Source organism: Molossus molossus, unplaced genomic scaffold (genome assembly GCF_014108415.1).
Source record: "Molossus molossus isolate mMolMol1 unplaced genomic scaffold, mMolMol1.p scaffold_m16_p_4, whole genome shotgun sequence".
NCBI lineage: Eukaryota > Metazoa > Chordata > Mammalia > Chiroptera > Molossidae > Molossus > Molossus molossus.
Window position 1 is genome coordinate 6,434,687 of NW_023425377.1, and position 26,149 is coordinate 6,460,835.

The 26,149-nt window shown below is 43.3% G+C and overlaps 1 protein-coding gene across 3 annotated transcripts in view; it reads left to right on the forward strand.

Moving 5' to 3' along the window:
- Positions 1-25,015, forward strand: part of FBXW11 (F-box and WD repeat domain containing 11) — a 106,721-nt gene extending 81,706 nt beyond the window's left edge. For all 3 annotated transcript variants that reach the window (XM_036282043.1, XM_036282045.1, XM_036282044.1), the window contains 8 exons: positions 3,606-3,743; positions 6,983-7,101; positions 9,191-9,440; positions 12,027-12,145; positions 13,754-13,864; positions 14,721-14,799; positions 15,827-16,012; positions 22,733-25,015. In XM_036282043.1, the coding sequence (XP_036137936.1) occupies positions 3,606-3,743; positions 6,983-7,101; positions 9,191-9,440; positions 12,027-12,145; positions 13,754-13,864; positions 14,721-14,799; positions 15,827-15,988 (978 nt within the window). In that variant the 3' untranslated portion in view covers positions 15,989-16,012; positions 22,733-25,015. The remainder of the gene's footprint in view (positions 1-3,605; positions 3,744-6,982; positions 7,102-9,190; positions 9,441-12,026; positions 12,146-13,753; positions 13,865-14,720; positions 14,800-15,826; positions 16,013-22,732) is intronic.
- The last annotated feature ends 1,134 nt before the right edge of the window (positions 25,016-26,149 follow it).

Consider the following 26,149-nt stretch of genomic DNA (forward strand, 5'->3'; position numbering starts at 1 on the left):
TTTGAAAATTTGCACAGGGTAAGGGGATTTTACAAGTTCTCAGAAACACAAAATATTCCTCTACAGTAGCCACATCACATGATGTCCAAGTGAAATGGCAGGTATCTGGGTAACGGAAGAGGTGCACCTGTGTGCCCTGTATGCCTGCTGCTGAGGTTAAGGTAATAGTGGAATTGCATTAGAAGGCTGAGCCCCCTTCCTGGGCGTGGTTGGGGCGGGGCGCAGGGCTATCAGCATTAAATAGCAGCCCAGACTGAGACAACCACTCCTGCCAATTTAGTGGGGAGATTTGGGAGGTCAGAGCCTATTCCTTCTGGCCTGGGTTCTGCACAGACAAGGAAGAGCATCGCTGCTGCCATTTGTAGGCACTGTGATGAGCACTTACCTGTGTCATTTCATTTGGCCCTCACAACAGTTTTGAGGAGGTAGATACTATTTTCCTGTTTTTACAGAGGCGCGAATTGCAGCTCACACAGTCCAAGCCCCTTGCCAAAGCTGCTCACTGACCTAGGTATTTTCTGCCACAGTGAGCTGTTTTCTGTTTTTGAGGGTCTAGTTTCTCTAAAGAAGACAGCTTTAAGCATCCTAGTAAGAGTTGAGGTCGTTAAATAAGGCGGGAGGTAGTATTGGGCAGGCACACCGGCAGGTTGTGCTGCTCTCTCCTGTGGGTGGCCTTGGGAGTCGAGAGGGCGCGTTAGAATTAGATGGGTGGTTTGCAACAAAGCAGTCTACTCCCTGGTATGGTTTAGCATCACTTTCCTGGCTTTTTGAACCAAACACTTGTTTGAGGATTAAGGAACCTAATAATTTTTGAAATAGCCCTAAGTGGGACTTCCTAAAATGATCCATCAAGAATTATTTGGTAGACTGTTTCTCTTAAAATTCAGATATGTGTATCAGAAAAGTAGGCTCTTTCTAAGTGTTGAGAAGCTAAGCCGTTTTCTAACTTCCATTCGACTTAGGATGAAAGCCTGTTGCCTAGAGAGCTTTTGAGAGGTTGTGGAGCCTGGCTTTGTTTGAGGGTTGGAGATGGAGAGCACGGCTCAGCCTTTCATGGTGGGCAGCGTCCTCTGTCCAGGCATAGGCTGACCACGCTGCCTCCCCTAGCTCCTCTCTGCTGTATGGCTTTAGGTACAGTCCGTGATTAGAGCCAGGTCACCCAGTCGTAGAAAACATTGTAGAGTAGAGGGAGACCATAACATGCAGGGAATTCTTTTTGGTATGAGGAGCATCCTGCCCCACCCCCACTCCCTTTTTTTAAAGTTTGTTTTTTTTAACTCCCATGTGATGGTAAATATGCCTTTTCATTCATTGAAATATGGAGTAACAAAGCTACTTACTGTTTCAATAATATTTTTAAAATAATTGTGTATGTTTTAAACTAAAAACAGCTATATGAATTTTTAAAATAACACCTGCTCTGTGTGTGTGTGTGTGAGTGTGAAGCAGACAGATTAGGCAGGCAGACAGGCATGTTACATATTCACCTTTGGAATACTTTGGGTTTATATGGAGTCGTGCAACCTGCAGCAACTCTGAGCCCTAGGAAGGTGCAGCCTGCACATGGCAACAACCACTGCTGAGAGTTACTGGCCATGCAGACTCGTTCCAGCACACCTGCCCCTACGCAGCATTCTGCTGGTGCGCTTTAGCGCCAAGGTGTCTCGGTCACGTCTGAAAAGACGCTGTTTCTCTAGATGGTTCCAAGCACTAAGTTCCGTGTAAGAAATTCTTTATATCCTGGACTCTCTTTTAAACTGGTGTCTCCCTTGATAGCAGTAGCAGAAGTAGGGTGAGTTAATTTGGTTTGGGTGTGTGCTCTTACGTCTGAGACTACACACTCACTAGAAGTGATGCTGCTGGCTCAGGAGCTCTGACTTGGTGAGCCTTTCCTTGCTCCTTGCATCTCCATGGCATCTCCTTGCATCTCCTGGGCATCAGCAATAGGCAGTCCCACCCTCTCTTGAGGCTGTGTATAGACAAGGATGATATTTCCAGGCTTTTGTGCTAAGGACTGAGGCTACAAATGGTCAAACATTTTTCTTTTTATCGGTATCTCCAACCCTCCATTTCTTTTTCTATAAAATGAGGGCAGTAATTTGGCTTCAGAGTTGTAATGATTAAATTAGATATAAAATATGTAAAGTGCATAGCATCGTACCTAGCACATAACATCCTGTGAATTGAAGCATTTTAGCTCATACGGAAGCATACTGCCTTCAAAATAAGAGGAAATGCGGTTTGTCAGATGTTAGCAGAGCCAGTGGTTAAGTGCTTCTCATGAATGAAGATGAGATTTATCTCCTTTCTTCAGCAAAGCAACTAAATACACTTGTAGCTACTCAGAATTAACTACTGAGAGCTAATCTTTTAAACTGTATCCTGATGTAACCAACTGTTCTGGTCCCTCTTGTCCTCTAATTTCAAGGATCAGAAGCTTACACTTTGGTTGTTCTTAGTAGAAACGTTGTTCCTTTTAATCCTGAAAACCCCCTGTATCCACTACAAAGGTTAGGTCTTCGAGGGCTCTGGGCATGGCCCAGTGAGGATTAAACGTTGCCCACTGGTCTCATGCCATACTACTGTTTATCTTCTTCAGTCCCGCAGAGTTTACTTTTTAATCACTCATTTGGTACTTACATTTTATCTGGAATTGTTACTAATCATCTTGTGTGCTATGTTCACTGCCTCAATAGCTAGGACTATACTTCTTTTTAGACACTGCATATCTTAGTGGGGAAAGGATGGTCTTAGGAAAAACTGGGTGTGATTTCCAGCTCGTCCAATGACTAGTTTTGTGGGCTCAGGCAAATTGAACTCCTTCCTTGTTTGAAAAAGGAAAATAATAAGAATTTCCTTCCAAGGCCAATTCGTGGATCATTAACCAAATAAACATGTTTGGAGTAGATCCAGTCCCAGATACTGTGCCCAGATACTGGAGTGGTGCCTCTCTGAAAGCAGTATGCTTCCTGTTGATCATGTAATGCCTGTGCCTAGCACAGCTAGTTCCTGGACTATGCTAGCGTATTGGTAAGTGTTGCATGAATGATGAAAGCATGAGAACCCGGGGCTGAAATGTGCCATTCTTACTCTAAAGGAGCTTCAGTCTGGTGGAGGGTTAAAAGTGGATAACAAATACATTTTTTCCTATAGTAGTTGTGCAATAGGTTTTGTCAATAATCGAGACAATGCTTTGGATGGATACAAGATTTCTCAGTATAGGATTAATATTGTTGGGGGTCTTCCACCAAATATTTTAATTGGCATTAGAGAGGGACCCAGTGAGTTACTATTTATTTGTATGTTTTGGATGCAAATGTTATTCTTGAAACACACTGAGCTCTGTCTAGGCCCTTTTTTTTCAAACCCACCTCAAACTCATTGAAAATCCTGTGATAGTTGCCAGAAGGGCAGGGAGGGTTTGAGAGAAAACATTGTTGGGCTAATGTCTTACTTGGAAAAGAACATGATTCCTATTCACAGACAGTTACGCAAACCAAGATGGAGTATCGGTGGTACGCTGTTTCTGGAAGCAGTGCCAGAGTCTGAAACCTGATAGAATAGTTGATTCACAAAAACTCATCTGTTACCTCCTTTCTCCCCAGACTATAGAATCTAACTGGCGATGTGGACGACACAACTTGCAGAGGATTCAGTGCCGCTCTGAAAATAGTAAAGGTGTCTACTGTTTACAGTACGATGATGACAAAATTATCAGTGGGCTACGAGACAATTCTATTAAGGTGAATGACTGTTTTGTATGTATCATCTTTAGAATTGTGGTTACATGTTAGACATTGGACAGGACGGTCTCTTCATTTATTCCAGATTGTGTTTCTAAAGAGCTAGAGGCAGAGCATGTTCCGACACTAACACCAGACCGCTGGTGACTCCCTTCTTACCCTTCTCTGAGCATGTTTCTGTCTATGCTCTGTACTAAGGGCATATAGAAGAAATATCTCAGTATTTCAGGGCTCTAGACCACTTTGTTTCACCACTGGTGAAATTGTGGCTAATTTGCCTGGAAATCAAAGTCATTATTTTTCATGATTCCTGAGAAAGGCTCACATGATAACACAGAAGAATGAGAGAACAATTTAGATTGCTTTTCAGTAGTAGGTAAACTGGATTATTTCTGTGTTTGATGTTTGGCAGCGGATCTGACAGATAGTGTTTTACATTGTTTATAGCTTATTTTCTCATTTAAGAAAACACTGTGGGGTTGTTTGTTTTAGTTATAGTACAGGAAAATTCACTCGTTTTGGTGTAAAGCTCTGAGTTTTGATAGGCACAAATAATTGTGTAATCATAACAACACACAAGATACAGAACAGTTTCATCATCCCCCAGAGTTCCCTTGTCCTGCCCCTTTGTGTTTACTCTTCCCATTCTTCCCCTAGGTACTAGCCACCGCTGGTCTTTCTGTCCCTATAATTTTGCCTTTTTGAGAATATCCTCTGAGTGGGCTCGCTCAGTGTGTAACATTTTGAGTCTGACTTCTTATACTTAGCAAAGTGCATTTGAATTTCATCTGTGTTGTTGCACTTAGCAATGGTTGATCCCTTTTTATTCCAATCAGGGACTTGTCTTTTCATTTTCTTAATGGTAGATTGTTTTTATAAAATCCAGTCTATAAATCTTTTCTTTTATGAATCATGCTCTTGCTATCATAGCTAAGAAGTCTTTCACTAAACTTTTTGAATCTGTGACTTTATATCTTTCCATCTCCAAATTTCAGAAATTTTTGGCTATTACTTTTTCAAATATCTCAGTATTATAGGGCTTCTGATCACTTTGTTTGCTGGTGAAAGTGTTGCTAAATTTGCCTGGAAATCAAAGTCATTAGTTTTTATGATTCCAGAGTGGGGGAATGGGATCCTCTACATGGTCTTTGGCCCCCAGGGATCCCTTTTTCCAGTCCTCTGTCCAGAAAGAGGGGTTTCGCCCAGTATTTTAACTGCCTCTGTTGCTAGTTCACCGTGCAGCTAGCTCCCTGACCCAGACCCATGTTTGGGCCAAAGCCGCAATGGAAAGAAATGAGGAAACACACAAAAAGAATGGGTAACTCACCACCATGTGATTGCTTCTTCAAATGTTTACTCCTTGCCACAGTCCGCTTGCTTTCTTCCTTCTGCCCCCTCCCCTCACACTTTTCAGAGTCTTCAGCTAGTTGGCTTTATATGTTGTCTAGAGTTTTTGGTTATAATCATCTGGGAAGATAGTTTGTAGTGGGCTTTCTCCATCTTGGCCCTGTTTTCTTTATGTTTTACAGGTGGGTTAAAGGGTCTTTGTCTATTTGCTTTTCATTAGAAAAATGTATAATAGTGAAATTTCAGTAGTTCAGATAGCTTAGGGCAAAAAGCACTCTGAATTAAAGCATATAATAAAGAAACTGTTTCTCTGGTTTTCTTTGTTTGGCAATGTTTACCAAAAAGTGTTTTGTAGTTATGAATCTAAAGAATATTCATGTGAAGAGTAATTCCCTTGAAAGAAATCTAGAAGTCCAGCATATCTCCTTAGAAATTAATAGGATACAGGATATAAAGGCCTGAGAAGGCCTACAGGAAAGACGCCTAGTGTTTCCCAACTTCCACAATATATTTGACCACACAAATCTGTCTTTATGTAATACTTATTGATTGCCCTACCTGTGGCTACAGGTCCTCTCTGGAAAGAGTGACATGTGTTACCATTTAGTTTTGGCAGTTCTCCTTTAAGGAATCGATAAGAATGGTTTATACGGACCTTGTCAGAGCATAAGCTGGCCATGAGCTTGCATTTCATTTACACTGGATGTGTTTCTAAAGAATTCTCTTAGCAGAGGCACACCCACGTTTAAATTAAGCTTGCATTTGATTTATAAGACACAGAACATAGAGCAGAAATGCACTTGAGAGAGATCACCCAGATCTCTAGATCCAGCCTTCATTCCAGTGGTTGGAAACCTTCTGTACTTTATTCTGCATTAGTCGTTGATCAGTAGTTGGTTTTTCAGAGTCACTGCTTCTACTAGGTCAGAAATTAAAAGCAAGCCTTGCTATTTTATAGAAAGTCACTTGGTATAACACTCGCAACATCCTGGCCATTTGCAGTAATCGATAGGGACACTGCAAAGTGTCATGCTGTTTTACAGGGGAGAAGCGAAGACATAGAATCTTTTTTTTTTTTTAATTATTCAAAAGAAGCGAGAAAAAGAACATTCAGAGTACAAAACCAGCTATTATTAACATTTTACTTCTTTTCATCTGTTTTTTAATTTTTTTTAGAATATACAGAGTGGTTATGTCATTATGGACAACTTTTATAATGATTTTCAAAAAACACAACTTTAATAAAGTATTATATTTTTTCATGAAACACTTCAACGTTGACATTGAAATTTTTCTGAAATGTTGAACATTTTTGTAAACTTAATGGGTTAAAGAGGTATGCATTTTTAAAGGCTCTTCATAGATATTGTTACATTTTTTTTTCCAGAGGGTGAGCTAACTTTTTTTTTAAATCCTCACCCAAAGATGATTTTCCATTTAACTTCAGACAGAGTGGGAGGAGGGAGGGGGAGGGAAGGAGAGAGGGAGGAAGAGAGAGAGGAGGGGGGCATTGGTGTGAGAGAGACACAACGATTGGTTGCCCTTCCACAAGACCTCTAGCAGGGCCAGGGACTGAACCGCAACCGAGGTACGTGCCCTTGACCGGAATCAAACCTGTGACTCTTTGGTCCAAGGACCGACACTCCGACCGCTGAACCAAACCAGCCAGGGTTCACAGAGTTTATATTAAAATTACCTTATAAGATTGTATGAGTCCAGTAAACAAAATAGTTTATCTATTCTGAAAGTTACTCAATGTTTGCCTCTTCCCTTCCTGTCATTTCCCACCTGTGTGATGTTTAACTCCATTATTGACTGTAACAGGTTTGTTTTATTTTATGATTCAGAAAATAAGGTGAGACAGAAACATTGATCTTATCTTATCTCAATAGATTTGGGACAAAACCAGCCTGGAATGTTTGAAAGTGTTGACAGGGCACACGGGCTCCGTCCTTTGTCTCCAGTATGATGAACGTGTCATTGTGACCGGCTCCTCAGACTCTACAGTGAGGTGAGTGACTGGCTTCAGTGGTCTTGGCTTGTGTTCCTTCCATGGGGAGCCTGAGAGGCACACCCTTCCCTGTGTATATTTTTGTGTGCTCTGTTTCAGAACCCCTTCGGTGTGGGTGTGGTGCATTTTGTTAAGTAGGTCCTGTTCCCATTGCCATTCTGTATAGACATGGCACCATGCTTTCCTACAGAAGCACAATGCCTGGACGGGCTGGCTCCCTCCCTGGGGAGACTGCTGCAGAGCAGAGAGGACGGGGCAGGAGTCCGAGTGGGCTCTGGTGGGCAGTAACCTGCAGACACTGAAAGAATGAGGAGCGGTTGTGTGTGGAACCTTCTGAGGGACACAGAGTGCTAGATGTTCTGTAGAATGTTATCCTATTGAATTCTCACATCAGCCTTTCCAGTAGGTAGATATTGTTGTCTTTTTTTATAGATGTGTAAGGAAACTGGGATCAGAGAGGTTAAATAATTTGCTCAGAGTCACAGAGTTAATTTGAACTTTGAATTATATCATTGTAAGACTGTCTCCATATTGTATAGCCTTCCAGTAATGGAGACACTGGTGTTCAGATGCCACCCCCGGGACAGAGGGACAGAGCTGGAAACGGTAGTTCCCTAGCAGCAGGGGAGTGCTGCCTGCTGGTTGGAAGTTGGGAGAGTAGAAAGGACACATTGTTGGGATCCACTCCTACACCACAGAGACAAGGACATTTCCCGCACCAGGCGGCGTGGCTTTAGGTGTGGTGAGGAGCTCATCAGAGCCTGGGGATCTTGCTGTGAAGCCGCACTCAGCTGGACTGCTGGGGTTTGGGAGGCACGTCCTCCAGACCATGTCCTAGGGCGGGTCAGAGACTGGAAGAGGATGTTTCACAGTGACGGCCACGGGACTGGAATAGTCACCAGCATGCCTAGCGTCCTTTCCCGGGCCCGGTGCTTCCAGGCCAATGCTTCTGCCATAGATCACGTCTCAGCCTGAGAAGCCTGGGTCTTTCCTCCTCTGCTCTGCATCAGCTTGACCTCTTGGGAGACTGGACTTACGGAAAAGCTATGACATGAAAGGCTGCCCCTGAGCACCCCACATCTCAAGGGTGAACCAATCGGGAGACCCTGGCTTTGTCCATAAAGCCATTAGGTGACTAGATGGGTGTGGGGATTGGTAAGACTTCATTACTTACGGTCCATAGATTCAGAGGCCTGTCAAAGGTCGAAAAGAACCTTAGCCCTGGCCGGTTTGGCTCAGCGGTAGTGCATCAGCCCGCAGACCAATGAGTCGGGATTCGATTCGGGCCAAGGGCTCGTACCTCGGTTGTGGTTCGTCTGCCACCATGGTCGGGTCGTGCGGGAGGCAGCCAGTCGATGTGTCCCTCTCACATCAATGTTTCTCTCGCCCTCCCTTTCTCTCCCTCTCTCACCCCCCCCCCCCCATCTGAAGATAAATAGAAAAATATCCTTGGGTGAGGATTAAAAAAGTAGAAGAAGAAACTTAAGCTCAGAACTGTCCTCAGTTCTCCGCCACCAAGCCTCCTTCCCCATCATCTCAAACTCACTTCAAAGCCCACGTACTTGAAGAATCATTAAAAAAAAATTTTTTTTCCTTCATTGGTTTTAAGAGAGAAGTAAGAGGGAGGGAGAGATAGAAACATCGATGAGAGAACATCAATTGGCCTGCATGCCACCCACTGGGGATTGGTCCCACAACCTGGGCATGTGCCCTGAACCAGGAATCGAACTGGAAATGGGTTGACATTCAACCACTGAGCCACACTAGCTGGGCTCTTGTTTTTTTTGTTGTTGTGTTGTTTTTTTAACCATCAACAGAATCCTGTTCTCACGATCCATGAGCACCTGACTGTTAAATAAACCTACACCCGGGCGGAGCCAGACTTGGCCTTCTTGTTTTTGAAACACTCCTCAGCAAATAGAGAAGTTGCTCCTTTGAAGCTGTACTTGGTGTCAGGTCCATTCACCAAATACAAGTCAAGTCCACACCTTCTCGGCCTACTACTAAGAACGGGCCCAGAGTACAGCTGCCATGACCTTTTCCTGCTTGTCTCCATGATGAAGCATTGTGCTCTTCTCTTCTCATCTAGAGTCTGGGATGTGAACACGGGCGAGGTTCTGAACACGCTAATCCACCACAACGAGGCTGTACTGCACTTACGCTTCAGCAACGGGCTGATGGTGACCTGCTCCAAGGACCGCTCCATCGCTGTGTGGGACATGGCTTCCGCCACCGATATCACTTTACGCCGTGTCCTGGTTGGCCACCGTGCTGCTGTCAATGTAGTAGACTTTGATGATAAGTACATCGTGTCTGCCTCTGGTGACAGAACCATTAAAGTAAGTGTGTCTTCTTTCTTCTGTCCCTTTTAGAATGGAGAGAAAGCAGAAATGGCTTATACCAGCCTGCTACTTCTCAAGGCCTTTACTCCTTCATTTGTGCTTATGAGCCCTGGAAGCCAGCCCATTCATTCCACATGCTGCAAAAGTTAGAGGCAAGGGAGAAGGATAGGGTCATGGGACAGGACAGAGAGCAGTCCTCTGTCTCATGGAATGACATTGTCGATGACCTTTGTGAGGGGAAGAGAATTAACCTATTGAACATGTCCCGTGTGCTCGGGGCTTATACATTCCCACCTCGCGCTCCCCTCAGGCACTCTGTTGAGTAGGTATCGCCTCCATTATACACATATGGCTCAGAGAGTGAAGAACTGCACCGGAGCCCACACAGCTAGCTAGTGGCAGAGCTGAGATTTGATTTATGCACTGAATTTTGAGAGCCTGTCATGCCACAGACCCTGGGCTGGATGCTAGAGATGTGATGAGGAACAGCACATGTCCCTGTCTTCAAGAAGCTTAGCATGGGGGCCGCAGGCGTGTGACAAACAGTTGTAGTCCATGGAGATCCAAGAATATGGCGGATGCACTTCTGATTCCAGTAGCCGTTTAATTTTTAAAATTTTTGCTTTATGTTTTCTTAACAGCTTTATTAAAACCCAATTTACCTACCATAAGATTCATCATTGTAAAGCACACAGTTCATTGGCCTTTAGTCTATTCATGATGTTGTGTAACATTAATTAGTTTCAGAACATTTCCACTCACCCTCACAAAAAGTCTCATACCCATTGGTAGTCACCCCCTATTTTCTTCCCCTAGTTCCTGGCAATCACTGGTCTACTTTCTGTCTGTGGATTTGCCTCTTTTGGACATTTCATATAAATGGGAATCATACAATATATGCTGTTTTTTGTCTGGCTTCTTTCACTTAGTGTATTGTTTTCAAGGTCCGTCCATGGACATTGTAGCACGTAACAGTATTTCATTTCTTCTAATGATTGAATAAAACTTCATTGGGTAGATGTACCACATTTTGTTTATCCATTCATCAGTTGATGGACATTTTGGTTGTTAATACTTTTTATCTATTATGAATAATGCTGCCATAAACATTTGTGTGGGTGTATATTTTCAGTTTCCTTGAGATGGTAACTCTGTTTAACATTTTCTAAAGTGGCTACACCATTTACAATCCCACCAGCATTGTATGAACATTTGAACGTGGCTCAAAAGACCTTTTCATGACCTGCACTAGACAGCAAGCACTCTGGTGTCACCCCACAGATCACAGACTAGGTTGCATCACGCTTTAGATTGGGCGGTCTGGAAGCTGCACCGCTAGGACTTGTATGAGGCAATTCATTCACCGCTCAGCCACACCAGTTAGTACAAGACCAGGGCCTGAAGTTAAGAGGGATTGGGGCATATCCTTTTCTATACTTGTTATTGTCTGTCTTTCTTATTGTACTTATCCCAGTGAGTGTGTGGTAGTATCTCTGCTAATTTTGTTTGCCATTTCCCTAATGACTAATAATGTTGAGCATCTTTTCATGTGCTTTTTGGCCATTTTTATGTCTTTGGAGGAACATCTATTTAAATCTTTTGCCCATTTAGTAAATTGGATTATTTGTCTTTTTATTGTTCCGTTGCAATTTTATATATTCTGATAATAAGGTCCTTAGGTAAATGTTTGCAAATATTTTCTTTAATCTTATGGTTGTGTTTTCACTTTGCCTTTTTAAAAATGTTTTTACTTTCTTGATAGTTTTCTTTGAAACACAGAACAATTTTAATTTTGATGAAGTTCATCTTGTCAATTTTTTTCTTTTGTTGCTTGTGTTGCCATATCTAAGAATCAGTTTTCTAATTCAGTGTCACAAAGATATACTCCTGTATTTTCTTCTAAGAGCTTTATAGTTTCATTTTGGTCTTTGATCCATTTTGAATTAAAATTCTATATATAGTGTGAGGTAGGGGTTCAGTTCATTCTTTGCATGTGGAGATCTAGTCACCCCATTCCGCTCCAGTGCATCTGGGAAAACAATTCAGGCTCTTTGTTTGCTTGGCCTCTCCTTATTTGGCTGGTAATTTATTGTGTGTCTATGAACACCTAAGTCTTGCAGATGGTTTCACAAAAGATGGATTATTTATTCTACATTCATAATATTAGGAGTGATGTGTCAAAACAAATAGAGCTGTTCAAGAAACGGTGCTGAAAGAGGAGGGTGTGGAAGGTGAAGCTGCTCACGTCAGTTACCTTGGGTTTGACATGTCAGCTGGTATAGAACACAAAACCTGGCCGGGCTCTTCCCTCTGGGCACCTGCCTGTCTGAACCATCCAGGAGATGTTCTCTGTGTGAAGATCTCAAGGTTTGGAGACTTCACAACCTCCCTCTGTATTTCATTCCACTTTTATCAGCAGCCAAGAGAATTTTATTCTGTCTAATCTGTCCCCCAGCCTCCCAACCGTATTTCATAATCAAGTATTTTGATTTTTCCTAGAAGCTCTGGCTTTTTTAAAAAAAGGGTATACTGTGAGGAGACTTTTCTGCATCCATTCTTAAGTATACTGGTGGTTTGTTACAGGTCTGGAGCACGAGTACCTGTGAATTTGTTCGTACCCTGAATGGGCACAAGCGAGGCATTGCCTGTCTCCAGTACAGGGACCGGCTGGTTGTTAGTGGATCATCAGATAATACCATCAGGTGGGTAGCCGCTGGGTGCCGGCAGCGCAGGCTGGTTGGGTTTTGCCATGGTGTTGACTCATCTCCTAGTCCAAAGCTCAGAAGACACAGAGCCTTTGGGGATGCTTCAGATGAGAAAACTTTGGGTAACGTTGTTATTAGCCTGTTTGGCTCTGCATACTAGAGTGGGTAAACTAGGTTCTTCCAAGATTGGCCCAGTATACAAGGTGTTATGACGTCAGCTCTACCCAAGATCACTTAATACCAGAATGCCTCAGAACAGAGTGTGCTCCATCCAACCTGGCTCTGCTTGCCCTTACTCTGAGCTCCTGCCTCCTGCCTGCCTCCCTGACACATGGCCGGGACCTTGTCTGGCTCTCCCAGGACTGCGCTACAGAATCAAACCCTCCTGTTTGGCCATCTATTTCATTTCCTGTTTTCTTCCCAACACTCATTGTCCTTGCTTTCTAATAAATATGACCATCCTTAAACACTTGGTATCTTATTAGAGCTTGCCTTAAATATCTATTTTTTAAGTATCCCAAGTCATTTTTCCCATCCCAGTATATGCTAATTGCTTTTTAAATTACCAAATTGCCTAATGTTTGGGCAAAATAAAGGTTGGGCTCAAGATTATTTGAGAAAGGGAGGGAGAGGTGGGTTCTAACTGCTATAAGTTTTCTTTTAAGTTTTAAGATACCATAAAAGTCACTTTAGTACTTGAATCTTGGTTCTATTGTATTCATCGTGCTTTGTATTACTCAGTATTTCAGCAATAAACAACCGTTAACTTCCTCATGGGAATCAGGTTTTACAGAATAGCAGTGTGCATTGCTCTGCGGTTCATGCAAGGGAACCACTTTGGAGTTGGTGGCAGTGTTCAGCGGCTGTTCGCAGTAGGTTAGAGAAGCCATTGTCACGGACACTGGTGGAAGTGGGCCGAGGTGGCTGTGGGGGAACGTTCACTGGATATAGCACAGGAGCTACTGGTGAGGGGACCAAGAAAAGTTCACTGTAGAATTAGTTTGCTAACTCTGTTTTGTACATATTACATTGCTGTGGTTTCTTTTTGCAAATAATGTAGATAATAGAAACATTTTATTTCCAGAATTGTTATATAAATCATATAGAAAAAAGGCTTGCTGTGTATATTTATATACTGAGTTTATATTGCCAAAACACTGCCTGTAGCTAATGAGTCTCCCACTTTGACTTTGCAGTCTGGACAGCCCCCCGTATGCAGTATATATCTAAGAAGGGGTGTCCGAGCCTCATCAGGAGATGGAGGCCACCATGCTGGTTCTAACCTCAGTGGGCCTCATGGACTCCAGGCTAGAGGTGCCTGGGGTGAAATTCTCTTATTTGTTTAGTAATACACACATGTGATTTTTAAGTTTTAAACTGTGTAAAAGGAAATATAATGAAAAGTAAGGCTTCCTCCCAAGTTAGTGCTTAAAAACACACAAATGGTGTAAGTGTACATTTATATGTGTGTAGTGTGGACTGGGAGTGAGATAGAAATAAAGAATTGCAGAATCGGGAAAGTCACACATGGGCAGATAGGAAGAACGTGCGGGCCGTGTGACCACGTGCGCGGAGGTGTTTCACAGAGACCTGTTTTCCGTCCAGGCTATGGGACATTGAGTGTGGCGCCTGTTTAAGAGTCCTAGAGGGACACGAAGAACTGGTGCGATGTATCCGGTTTGACAACAAGAGGATCGTCAGTGGGGCCTATGACGGGTGTGTATTTCACTACATCAAGGGGGAAAGGACTGTGTGCCACACAGCGATATCTGTGCCAGGTCCCGTGCTAGGCCGTTTCTATGTATTGATGGATGGCAGGTGTTACTGCACCGCTTGATCAAATGAGGGCTCTCAGGCCCCAGATCCCACAGGAGCAGAGCCTCCGTGGCTCCCCAACGCACGCCCTTAACCATGACTGTAAACTCAGGAAGTAACTTAGGTTGTGCAGGAATTCAGTTCTTTGCCTCGGCCCTTAAACCAGGCATGGGTTATTACTATTAATATATTTTTTCCCCAGTTCAATGATAAATTTCTTTTTCCCTTTTGGTGAATTGAACAAATCCTGTTTTAAAAGCCTCAACTTTTTAAATGAGCAAATGGCAGCTGTAAACCTTTCAAGATGACTTCACAAATGGGTTAGTTGGTCTGTTTACACTCCTGTTACCAACTTGCAGCATTTGCCTCATTGGGACAAAGGTATCTTTGGAATTTCACAGAGAGCCCTTGCTTATGTCAGCAGCACCTACTCAGCCTAAGAGTGCCCCCTGAGTAATGAATTCGGTGACATAGATGGTCAAGTCAGGAATTGAATTTAGATAACTTGAGGGGTTTTTTTTTTTTTTTTTTGTCTCCCTTAAAATAATACTTCTTCACAATTTCAGCAAGTCTGAGAACGTAGGTTCCCATTGTTTCCAAAATCAAGTGTAATTGGTGTAAACAACTCGCAAGAACATAAGCATGCTGCACAGTCACCTGTACAGTGGGCAGTCCCAGCGCTCCTTGTTGTCAAGGAGACTCGGCAGTATGTAAAATGTTAGCGTTTCCACTCAACGCAATCTTACTTCCTTTCCAGGAAAATTAAAGTTTGGGACTTGCAAGCTGCTCTCGACCCTCGAGCCCCAGCAAGCACGTTGTGCCTGCGCACATTGGTGGTACGTGGCCTGTTGAAACGGGAAGTGTCCCTATGCTGGGGGGTGGCCACCTGCAGAAGAGCCGATGCTGTATCACTAGAAAGCGGGTGTCTTCAGAGAAATGCACTGTTCTTTTCATTTTGTCCAGTCAGAGTCAGTGGCTTTGACATTCCCATTACAGTGAGCTCTTCCCTAAGGAGCATTATTACCACAACATGCAGTATGAAAGCAGGCTTCCCCGTTTATAGGTGGACTGATTCCCTCGTAGAGCAAAACGTATTTCCTTCCTGGAGGTTTGGGGGAGTTATTAATGTGGGTATCTGGTTAGGTTACACTTTTATAAGAGCACATTTTTGTACTATTATGATGAAATTCCCCCTCAGTCTGTATTCTCTGGATTATTGCTTTGACATATAGGAGTACTTTATTTTCATATGTTAATCTTGTTTTTGCAACTTTTCCAAGTACATTATATCTCACAGTCTGCTAGCTTTTGTGTACTTTTGAAGACATAGTTACTTGCAAAGATTGATAGATTTTTCTTATTTTCAATAGTTTTACCTTTTATTTCTGTCTCTTCACTTCTTACACTGACTAGAACATGCAGAACTATAGTTAGGGCCATTCTTTTCTTCTAGATTTTAATGGGAATGAGAAATGTCTCATCATTAGTTTTGATGTTGGCTGTGGTTTGAGATAATCTTGGTCACGTTCGAAACACTCCCGGTTCTAGTTTTTACAGTGTATCGAGAACGGGTATTAAATACTATTGCTTACCTTTCTAAGACCCTTTGCGGTACGATCACGTAGTTTCCCTTTGACATATTAATGGGCCAGGATCTAGGATACAAAGTTTGATTAAGGAAAAGGCCCAGGAGGAAAGCAGAGTATCTGTTCCTGGGGTGAAGGGCTAGGCTCAATGAGCCCTGGGAATTTGATCAGGAAGCCTGGATGAGTGGCTGCATTCCCACCTGTGCCAAATCCCTGCCGGTGGGGTGTGAGGGACTGCAGAGGTCTCGTTTCCTTCATCACGTGTTCTGTTCCACAGGAACATTCGGGACGTGTGTTTCGGCTACAGTTTGATGAATTTCAGATCATCAGCAGCTCTCACGATGACACTATTTTGATTTGGGATTTCTTAAATGTGCCTCCCAGTGCCCAGAATGAGACCCGTTCTCCCTCCAGAACATACACTTACATCTCCAGATAACAGTCTGCACTTTGCCCGTGTCAGGTGAGTACCGCACATTTGTCATTCTGCTGACTGATCCACCATCCTGGGGGGGATTGTGTGGTTTGGGTTCCTTTCTGTGATAGGAATGAGGTGGTCAGTCTTTATGAGAGGTCTCAACTTCACAGAGTGAAGTACAAGGCTCGAGCTTTCTGGCCTCATGGAAATGAGGTCTAAATTGGAATGCTGCATATTGTTGGTTTTCATATTGGCAGACAGCTTAGTTTCTGTTTTAAAATTTGTTTTTCTATTGTTTATAAGCAACAGCATAAATTAATTTCATATATAATATTGAGTGAAAGAAGCCAGAGACAAAATATAAAATAAAAACTGTTTTTCTAAATGGTTTTCCCTGTCATACCAATTTTACACCAGTAAAGTCCTCTGTGTTGGGGTGTAAGAATCTCCTTTTTTCTTTCTTTTCTGTCCTTCGGTTCTATCTTTTATTTTTTTTAAAAAAATCACCATCAACCAACATTCAAAATTGCCTCCTTCCCCATCACAACCCTTCCCTAGAAGAGGACTCAAGAAGGGTGCTTGTCGAGAGAGCTCACTCTCTCCTCATCCTGGGACGGCAGATGCTCTGGAAGCGAAGTCCTTGGCGCGGTCTGCAGGAGGCCGAGCGCCGGCAGCCGGCAGTGTGGCAGGTTGTGTTGATAACCGGGGGCTGGTCTCGACACTGACACGCCGTGCTTGGCTGTGGCCCAGGCACGGCGACCCTGTTCATCCCGAGTGTCTTCCCAACTCTGAGCGCTTTGCAAGTGCGCGGTGAATTCTGTGCACACCAAACCTTGTAGGTTAATAAGTAGTTTTGTCCCTATTTGTTCTATGTATATATGTATGCAAAGGCTGCTTAATGAAAGTTATTTTTATTTAAAAGCATTACTTAATGCTCAGTAGCTTTTTATCATTATATGTTTTCCTGTTCATTGACTTTAAAATGTAAAGAAAGTCAAAGTGCAGAATTGTGACTTTTTTTAATGAAAAGGCCAGGAACCACTGCCTGATATTTCTCCCCCACCGCAGCATACTAAGAATAGTTTTTACACTTTTAAATACTTGGAAAAAAATTAAAAGAATACTATTTCCTGACACATGAAAATTATATGAAATTCAAATACCAGTGTCCATAAATAAAGTTTGATTGGAACACAGCTACGCTCATTTGTTCATGTACTGTCTGTGGCTGTTTTCATGCATCAGGCGCAGAGTACTGTGACAGAGACCATGTGACCTGGACCATCTTTCCTTTACGGAGAAATTTGCTGACCTTGGGTCTTGCCCTTGTTCTATCTGTTAGTGATAAACCAAGGGTCTGCAACAGGAATGGCAAACTAGCTTTTCCTTCATGCCAACTCTGTTTGATCAGTAGTGACTGGCTGGAGTGCTGCCTTTGGAAAGATTCTGGGACCCTATGTGGACCCATAATGACCCAGAACCATGATGTCTACCTGGGTGTGGGAGGTAAGCCACAGTAGTGACCCATAAGTCACTTAAACCATTGCTGTTCCTGGTCTCTCGTGTATTCATGCTGTCTCTTATGATAGTGGCCCTTTCCCTTGCTGCTGTCGCTCTGGATAGGTTCTTAATCACCTGAAAACCCATATGGCAAGACTTTTACTTATTGAATGTAGTCTTAAAGTAGACATGATAGGCCCTGGCCAGTTTGTGCTCAGTGGTTAGAGCATCAGCCTGTGGACCAAGGACTCTCAGGTTCGATTCCCAGCCAAGGGCATGTACCTGGGTTGCAGGTTTGTCCCTGGCCCTGGTCAGGGTCATGTGTGAGGCAACCAATTGATGTCTTTCTCTCTCTCTCTCTCTCCCTCCCTCCCTCCCTCCCTCCCACTTTATCTCAAAAAAAAAAAAAAAAAAATCAATGGAAAAATGTCTTCCAATGAGGATTAACAAAAAAATAGACATGGTAGGGAATTACAGAGGAAGAGGGCAAGACTCTTGAATGGTTGCTCCTCTGTCTGAATCTCCCCCAAAAGCCCAGGACAATATAGGGAAGGAGGAACGGACCCAAGTGAAAACTGGTTTCCCATCTGGGGTCTTCGCCCTGCCTCGCCATCCTCTGCTTCACTGCTCCCTGTTAACTTCAGACCAAGGTTTAACCACACACAGCCCACAGGAGTTCCAGCATCTGGTGGTTTCCTTCTGCCCTTCTCCCACCCCAGCCCCGGTGCCATTACTCCCTCCTGGTGTCCAGTGCTCCAGCCAGACTGAATTCTGTGGGGTTCTCTCGTTAGTTTAGTAGAGCAGACCTCCACCACCCCTCTCCCCTTGCTGTGTCACTCCAGCTGTGTAGACTTCTGACTTCCTTAGTGATGGTGCTGAAGTGGTTGCAGGCCGGTCTCCCTCCCAGGCTGTGAGCCCAGTGTCCGGTGGAGTGCCTAGTGTGCTCTAAGTGCTGTGATGTTTGGTGGGCAACTCACACCCAGGGCCAATCAGGGCACGTATTTGTGCCTTTTTTTTTCCCCTAGGCCACACAGGAGTTTGTCCATAAATAAGCGTGTGAAACTTCGGTGCATTCATGTAGTTGATCGGCAAACATAAAGATAACTCAGTAAAAAGTTGGGACATGTCCAAACTGGCTGAGTCAGCTATATATGCATACCCTCCTTACCTGGACAGGTACCTAAGTGTGCACATCCCTTGCCCTGCCTCTTTCCCCTTCGCTGTGCCTCTCGGCGGTTTGTAATCAATTTTACGGAGGGACAATTTGTGTAAAATAGATTGTACCCATTTAAAGTGGTCTGTTTGACAAGATTTACAAATGTATGCATTTCTGCAGCTACCTCCACAGTCCAGATAAAAACACTTCTGTCCCCACCTGTGTCACCTCTGTGGTCAAAGCCCCCCCCCCCGACCCAGCCTCAGCCAATGCTGACCTGCGCTGTCACTGCCGCCGGTGGTGGCCGAGCTCGAGATGTAGCCAGTGTGACTGAGGAGCTGACTTTTTAATTATATTTTAATTGGATTTTAAATTATATTTCATTATACTCTATTTAAACCTATATTCAAATAGTTACATGTAGCAAGTGACTGTTTTTGGACCAGTGTAGCTTTAGAAGGTTTCTATTTAGGTCTTTGCTGCATTCGGAGCTGATGTTCGCAGGGCGTGAGGAGCAGGCTTTGTTCTTGCTCAGCTCATGCAGCAGCTGTCCCAGCACTGTCTGATGACAAGACGGCCTCTTCCCGTGGAGTTGCTTTGGCGCTTCGGTCGAAAAGCCAGTTCACCACTTGTACTCCTGGTTCTGGACTCGGTTCTGTTGTGCGGCTCTGCGGCTCTCCTTTGGCCAGCGCCATATTATATAATATGTCTTCCAGCTTTAAAAACTGTTTCTAACTATTCTGGGCCCTTTACGTTTTCAGTTGTGAATTAGATTGTCAAATTCTATGAAGATGGCTGCTGGGGTTATGATTAGGACTGCGTTAAATCTAAAGGTCATTTGGGGGAGAATTCTCATAGTAATACTTGAGTTTTCCAGTCCATAAACATGTTTATCTCTATTATTTAGGTCTTCTTCTGTGTCTCTGAAGCAGTGTTTTACAGTTTTGGTGTGTGTGTGTGTGTGTCTTAAGTCTTGCAGACGACTTTTGTTAAATTTATTCCATTCTTAATTTTTTCTTTTATCAGCTATACATTTCCCTCCATGCATCGCTTGTTCTCCACATAAGAGAAGCACAAAAGAGAACATGGCCAGTTGTAGCTGTAGCTGAGCTTTTGCAATGGGTAGGCTCAGGGGGACAGGTGTCATAGAACAGCCTCAGTGTACCTCTGGTGTATCTGGGATGTGTGTTAAAAGAGGCACACGAGCCCTGGCCGGTTTGGCTCAGCGGTTAGAGCGTCGGCCTGTGGTCCAGAGAGACCTGGGTTCGGTTCCTGCTAAGGGCACGTACCTCAATTGCAGTTTGTCCCCGGCCCTGGTTGGGTCATGTGGGTGGCAACCAGTCAATGTGTCCCTTTCACGTCGATGTTTCTCTCTCTTCCTCCATCTTTCCCTTCCACTGTCTGAACATAAATGCAAAAATGTCCTTGGGGAGGACAAAAAACAACAACAAAAGAGGCACATGATAAAATTCAAGACATCCCTAGTATTTCCCCCACCCCTTCCATAGATGAATTGTAGAACATAGTAAACATTTGTAAGTTGGACAATTTTTTTTTTTTTTGGTGGTACGTGCCCCTCGCGGGAACCGAACCCAGGAGTCTCTGGTCCGCAGGCCAATGCTCAACCGCTGAGCCAAACTGGCCAGGGCAAGTTGGAAAACTTTTATATATCACATAAAAGTGACAGATTCCTTTGGTTGAAGGATGAAATAATAACCAGCAAGCGCTCTTCCTCCCGTTGCCGTGGAGGAAAGGAAACGGTGGTGTCACTTCTCCCAGACCTTCCAGGGGACCTTCGAGCAACTGCCTTGTTATGACCCACAATGATAAATCAGTGGGAAAATCTTATCTGCGTTTTAAGCAGCACAAGCAGTGAAACCTCAAGTGTGTTTGTCTCTTCAAAGTGAATTACTTTTGACAACCTTGGCAGTCAACTTCATGGTTTTTATTGCTCTTTTCCAAATTCTTTTCATTATTGTAACATGAAAAAAATTATTACCATGTGATACTGTAAGATTTATGCATAATAAGAAACACTACCCTAATGATGATTTAACCTTGCAGTAAAATATTCACCCCTAAAATATTAGGTAAGAGTATTTCTATGTCAGGAAACCTAGCAATAGATTTATTTGCCGACTCATTTTTTAAAATTACTAGCTCCTAAGAGCTATAGGTGTATTAGTTCTCGTTTCTCTTATAACAAGACAATATAAGATGATTTTAGAAATTATGAAAAAAAAACAGAAACCAAAAGAAGAAAATAAAATCCTATTTGTGATTCACTGTCATGAACTCCTCTGTATATATCCTTTCAGGCTTTTGCAAATATGGTTGATAACCTTACATTTTTAAATGCTCTTTTCCACTTTGTTGTGAAATTGTCACATAATAACATCAGTGTTTGCCTAAATTATCATTCTTTTTTTTTCCATCATTGATTTTAGAGAGAGAGGAAAGGAGAGGGAGAGATAGAAACATCGATGAGAGAGAACATCGATTGGCCGCCTCCTGCATGCCCCCACTGGGGATCAGGCCCACAACCTGGGCATGTGTCCTGACCGGGAATCAAGCGTGACCTCTTGGTGCCTGGGTTCACGCTCAACCACTGAGCCACACTGGTTGGACTAAATTATCGTTCTTTTTTTTTAATCCTCACCTGAGGACATTTTTCCATTTTTTGTTCAGATAGAGTGGGAGGGAGAGAGAGAGAGAAACATCGATGTGAAAGGGACACATCAAGTGGCTGCCACCCACACGACCCAACCAGGGCCAGGGCAAACTGCAACCGAGATACGTGCCCTTAGCAGGAACCGAACCCGGGTCTCTCGGGACCGCAGGCTGATGCTCTAACCGCTGAGCCAAACCAGCCAGGGCGAGGAACTGTATTAAAGGGTTGCGGCATTAAGAAGGTTGAGAACCACTGGTCTAGAGTGTCTGGGTTGAAATGTATGACATTTAAAGACTTATACACACAGTCGTGTTGCCCTCCAGAAGAGTTAAATCAGTGTACATCCCAACCAGCCGCGTCTGAGAGGGCCTACTTCTTATCTCTGTGTGTTCATGTAAAAGGAACCCACATGCTCTTCAATCTCTTCATTGGAAAATGAAATTGAATCTTTCTCGAACTCATTGAGAAAGCTTATTTGAATTCTTGATCTTTATGAAATTGAGAACCCTTTAGGAAAGTTTCCTTTAAAAAAGCAGACAAGCTAAACCCAACCCTTTTTCCTCTCCCCTTCACCTCTTCTTCTTCCTTCCGCTTCCCCAGTAGAATTTTAGACCTTAAGGTGACTTTTAGATCTTCGAGACCAGTGGTTTAGTGCAGTGTTTGGAAAGGGTTGTGACGCATTAGTGATTGTGAAATCATTTCAGTGGAATTTGACTTTGATGAAATTCTGAATAGAACATGTCAGCCTGCATTGAATGTAGTAATGATAAGCCTTGTTTCATGAATGTTCTGCTTAGGGGTGTGTGGGTAGGTGTGTATTACATTTGTATACATGGATGAATGTAGAAATTATGGTTGAAATGTGTACCTGACTCAAAGTCTGTGGTCAAAAAAAATGTGGACCATATGATAATCTTTTCCTCTACACTGTTGGCCTTCTTTTAATGATTTATTTCACAAAGAAGTAGGTTCCAATGATTAGCATTTTGTTTAGAACGGTTACTTTCTTTACTAGCTTTGCATATTCTTGTTTCACAATGATAGATAGCCAGGCCCCTGTAGGTTCTGGATGTCATGGAAGATTTTGCTAAATATAAAATCTGACGTTAAGCATATTTTGTTATAGGCATAATTTTTAGCAGCGGAACTGAAAGATGATCGGTTCTAGGGTCAGGCGTCGCTTTGAATTCCCACTCTCACTTCTTGACTAATGTGCTGAACTGAGCCTTGGTGGTCTGACGTGACGTGGGTATAGATGAATATGATGCCTGGTGTGTAGCACACTCGAAACAGCTTGCAGCTTCTATTTTTGGTGTGGATTGTTTGGAAATCAGTAATTGTTATGCGTGTACAAGTGTGTTTGTGGATGGGCTGTGGGGTATTATCTCCATGTCTGACCAGTATACTGTCCACACTCACTTTGAGTTTTTCTTTTCAGGGTTTCCTATTCTTGAACTACTGGCTACATGGCTACCAAATGCCTGTGGGAGTTCTTCACAGCTGAGCTATGAAGCTGGAATTGGTTCTAGACGCTGGGTAGATGCAAAGCAGCCTAACTCTTCAAGTACCGACATTTCTCACCTCTGATTCCGGCCTCCACTCTGAGAAGGACACTTAGCTGCAGCGACTTCCAGTTGGACCGAAGCCCACACCCTCCCCCACCCGTGAGAAACCCAACGCTTCAGATGTAAACTGTTCATTAAAGGAACACATGGTCTGTTTTCTAGAAGTAAATCGACAGTCAAGAGAAGACTTGGCCTCTAATTTATATCGCTTTGCACTTTGGTCTGATGCTAAGAAACAGCATTCTTTGGTGAAGTTTTGGGTGCCAAACACCTACCCAGAATGTCCAGGGCTTTCCTTTCCAGAAGTTTCCTTTTGACTGTCCACGTCATTCTGAATCCTGACTTGTATTAGGAATATGTTGGACAACGGAAAATTTTATCTGGATTGTTTTAGTAATATTTTTTGAATTATTTCTTTCTGTACCATTTCTCTTAATTTAAAGAACTGTAAGCCAGGTTATATTATCTCCCAACAGGTAATGTAGCTCTTTTCTTTATTAACTGTTCTTTGTACCCCAACTATCTCCTGATATCTGGTGGAGTAACAAACACCTTCACACATGTGCTTGCCTCCTAATTTAAAATACTGTACTCGCATGTAGCTGTAGTGTACATAACAGTCTAACCTCAAGGTTGCTGGAGTCGGGCCCCGTGCCTGAGACACTAATACAGAGTGTGTTCGCACTTAGCCATGGGCTGGGCTCAAGAACCTGACACCAGGGTTGATGTGGATGACCTAGAACCCTTCCTGCAGTATTCATAGGGTGTTTTTATTTTGTCATTGTCGTGTGTGTGTGTGTGCGTGTGTGTGTGTGTGTGTAATGGGAATCTTGTTTTAAAATGGAATTTCTAAAATTTAACACAGAACGTTTTATTTGTTGTGCAGTGTATATAATAGAGAGGTACCGGGAACTTTTGTTCTTTTCCTCTTGAGTACTGGTGGTCCCTCCTGCAGCATTCATTTGACTTCACTGTCAGCCCTGATCCTGTGCGTTGGTCACCCTGGGCGGGGAGAACAAGAAGGCCCCGCTGACTGGCCCTAGAGCACACGCGTCCTGGCCGTGTGTGGGAGCCCGCGTGCCGTGCAGGCTGGTTCCGAGGCCTGTCTTGGGTGGAAGGTACTTCTACGTGGTGCAAAGCCTCAGAGTCATGACTCCCATCCCCGTCATCTCCAGTGTCATTTGCTGCTTGTGGCCCTGGCAGGTTCACGAAGCCCCCGAGTGGGCGGGCGGCTCTGTCATGTGACTGTGCGTGGAAAGGACTTTGGCTCCCGTTGTCACTCCTTTTCCCTTGTTCAAGATTAGGTTTTGATTTGCCCCTAGCCATTGTTTCCAAAGATCAAGGACTGTCAATAACGTTTTAAAGGACCAATGAGAACCTCCTGTTAATGAAACCTCTTCCCGTGGAAGCACACTCTACTACTATGAGAAGGTCCCTGGGCTCGCTTTTGTCTTCGTGCTGGGAACGGCGTGTGGATCAGTGTGTGTGTGATTTGTTTATCAGGTCAGCTTGGCTTCTTCCTTTTTTTAATGCATCTTTTTCTCCTACATCACTAAATTTCTGTTTTTGAGAAATTGAGCCTCAAAGTGTAAAAAAAAAAAAAAATAAGCCTCCATTCATAAGGTAGATATTGTTGTAAGTTTGCAGCGGTTGTGAAAGTGATGTAACTTTTACCACTCTTCATCTTACAGCGTTCCCAGCAGAGGCTGGGAGGGCCCGGGGGGCGGGGCGGGGAGGCGATGCTGAACGAATGGACTTTCTGTTGTTGTTTTTGCATGTTTAATATAAAAGTTCTTGTTCCTTGGGAGATCATGGCCTTTGAATATGCACACAACCTTTGAATTGTGCCTACTAAATTATAGCAGGGGACTTTGGCACCCAAGGAATTCTGACTTTCTGGGATTATAGTAGTAATTCCCAGACGTACTCTGGACTTTATTTTGCTAATACATAATTGAGCAACTGTAAATTACTGCTATATTAATGTTTTAAAGCACTGGGATAGTCTAATTCTAACTTGTAATTAATTATGTTTGCCAATTATCTGTTTGAAATAAATTTGTGTCTGAACAGCTATTGAAACTGTTAAATTGTACAGATATTATTCATGACAGCTTTGTACTGTGGAATGTGCTTAATAAAAAACAAAAAGTTGACCTTTGTCCAATAAATTGCTAAGTAATGTCAATAAATCAAGTATGAGTATTATGCAGTACATCTAATCTGGCTTCGTGCAATTGTTACTTCAGCTACTAACTCAAAGCCAATACTCTTAATAAAGTGTTGCAATACTCTGATGTTCTGTTAAGAAATTTTTCAAAAAAACAAAATAAAACAAAAGCCCTGTCATGTGCTATTAGTAATTCAGTGACATACAATTAAAGTTTATAGATTTAAAAAATCATCTGCTCTGTAAAATGAGGTCGAAAGCAAACTACCTTTGGCCTGTGAGAACTTGGATGACCTCACGCCAGTCCACGCCGTGGGGGCTCTGGTGCTCGGGGCTGGGGCTGGTTCAGAACTCCTCCCAACAAGTCGGCTTCCCTCATGCACTGCCTTGCTTCACGAGTTACTGTGAAAGCAGGAAAGTGGCCCCTGGCGTCCCCAGGGCGGAGCTCTTTCCAAAGAAGGGGGTGGAGGTGTGAGAAGTACCCTGGCAGCCGAACCGGACAACAGCCGGACGACAGCCGTTGGTTCACGTCTGCAGATTCACACGTCGCTACTCGGTACTGATCAGAATACTGCCCTCCGCAGTGTTCTGCTCAGGAAGTCCCGGTACAGCAAGAGTTTCCTGGGTAACGACCCCCTGCCCCATTCGTCAACCGAATTGGTACTGTGGACTTTGAGAATGAAATGAGAGTATTTCTATATAGTATTGCCCCACCCATTAAAAATTTTTTTTAAAATTTATTTTAGAAAGGAAAGGGAGAGAGAAACATCAGTTTGTTGTTCCATTTATTTACGTATTCATTGGTTTTGCTTCGTGTTGGTGCCCTGGCTGGGGATCGAACTGGCAACATTGATGTATTGGGACCACGCTCTAACCAACTGCAACCTGGCTGGGGTCCCACCCATTTTTTTTGTAAAAAATGTTTTGAAAGTATGTAACATGGATATGGTTAAGAAAACCAATTTATAAACCATTAAAAAATAGGTAAAAAGTAATTCTTTTGCCCTTGACCCACAGTTCACAATCAGTGTTAACCAGTTGTTTGCATATCCTACAACGAATAATACTCTGTATAGAAGGTATATAGGTATGTATATGTATTTATAGGCCTATCAGCCCC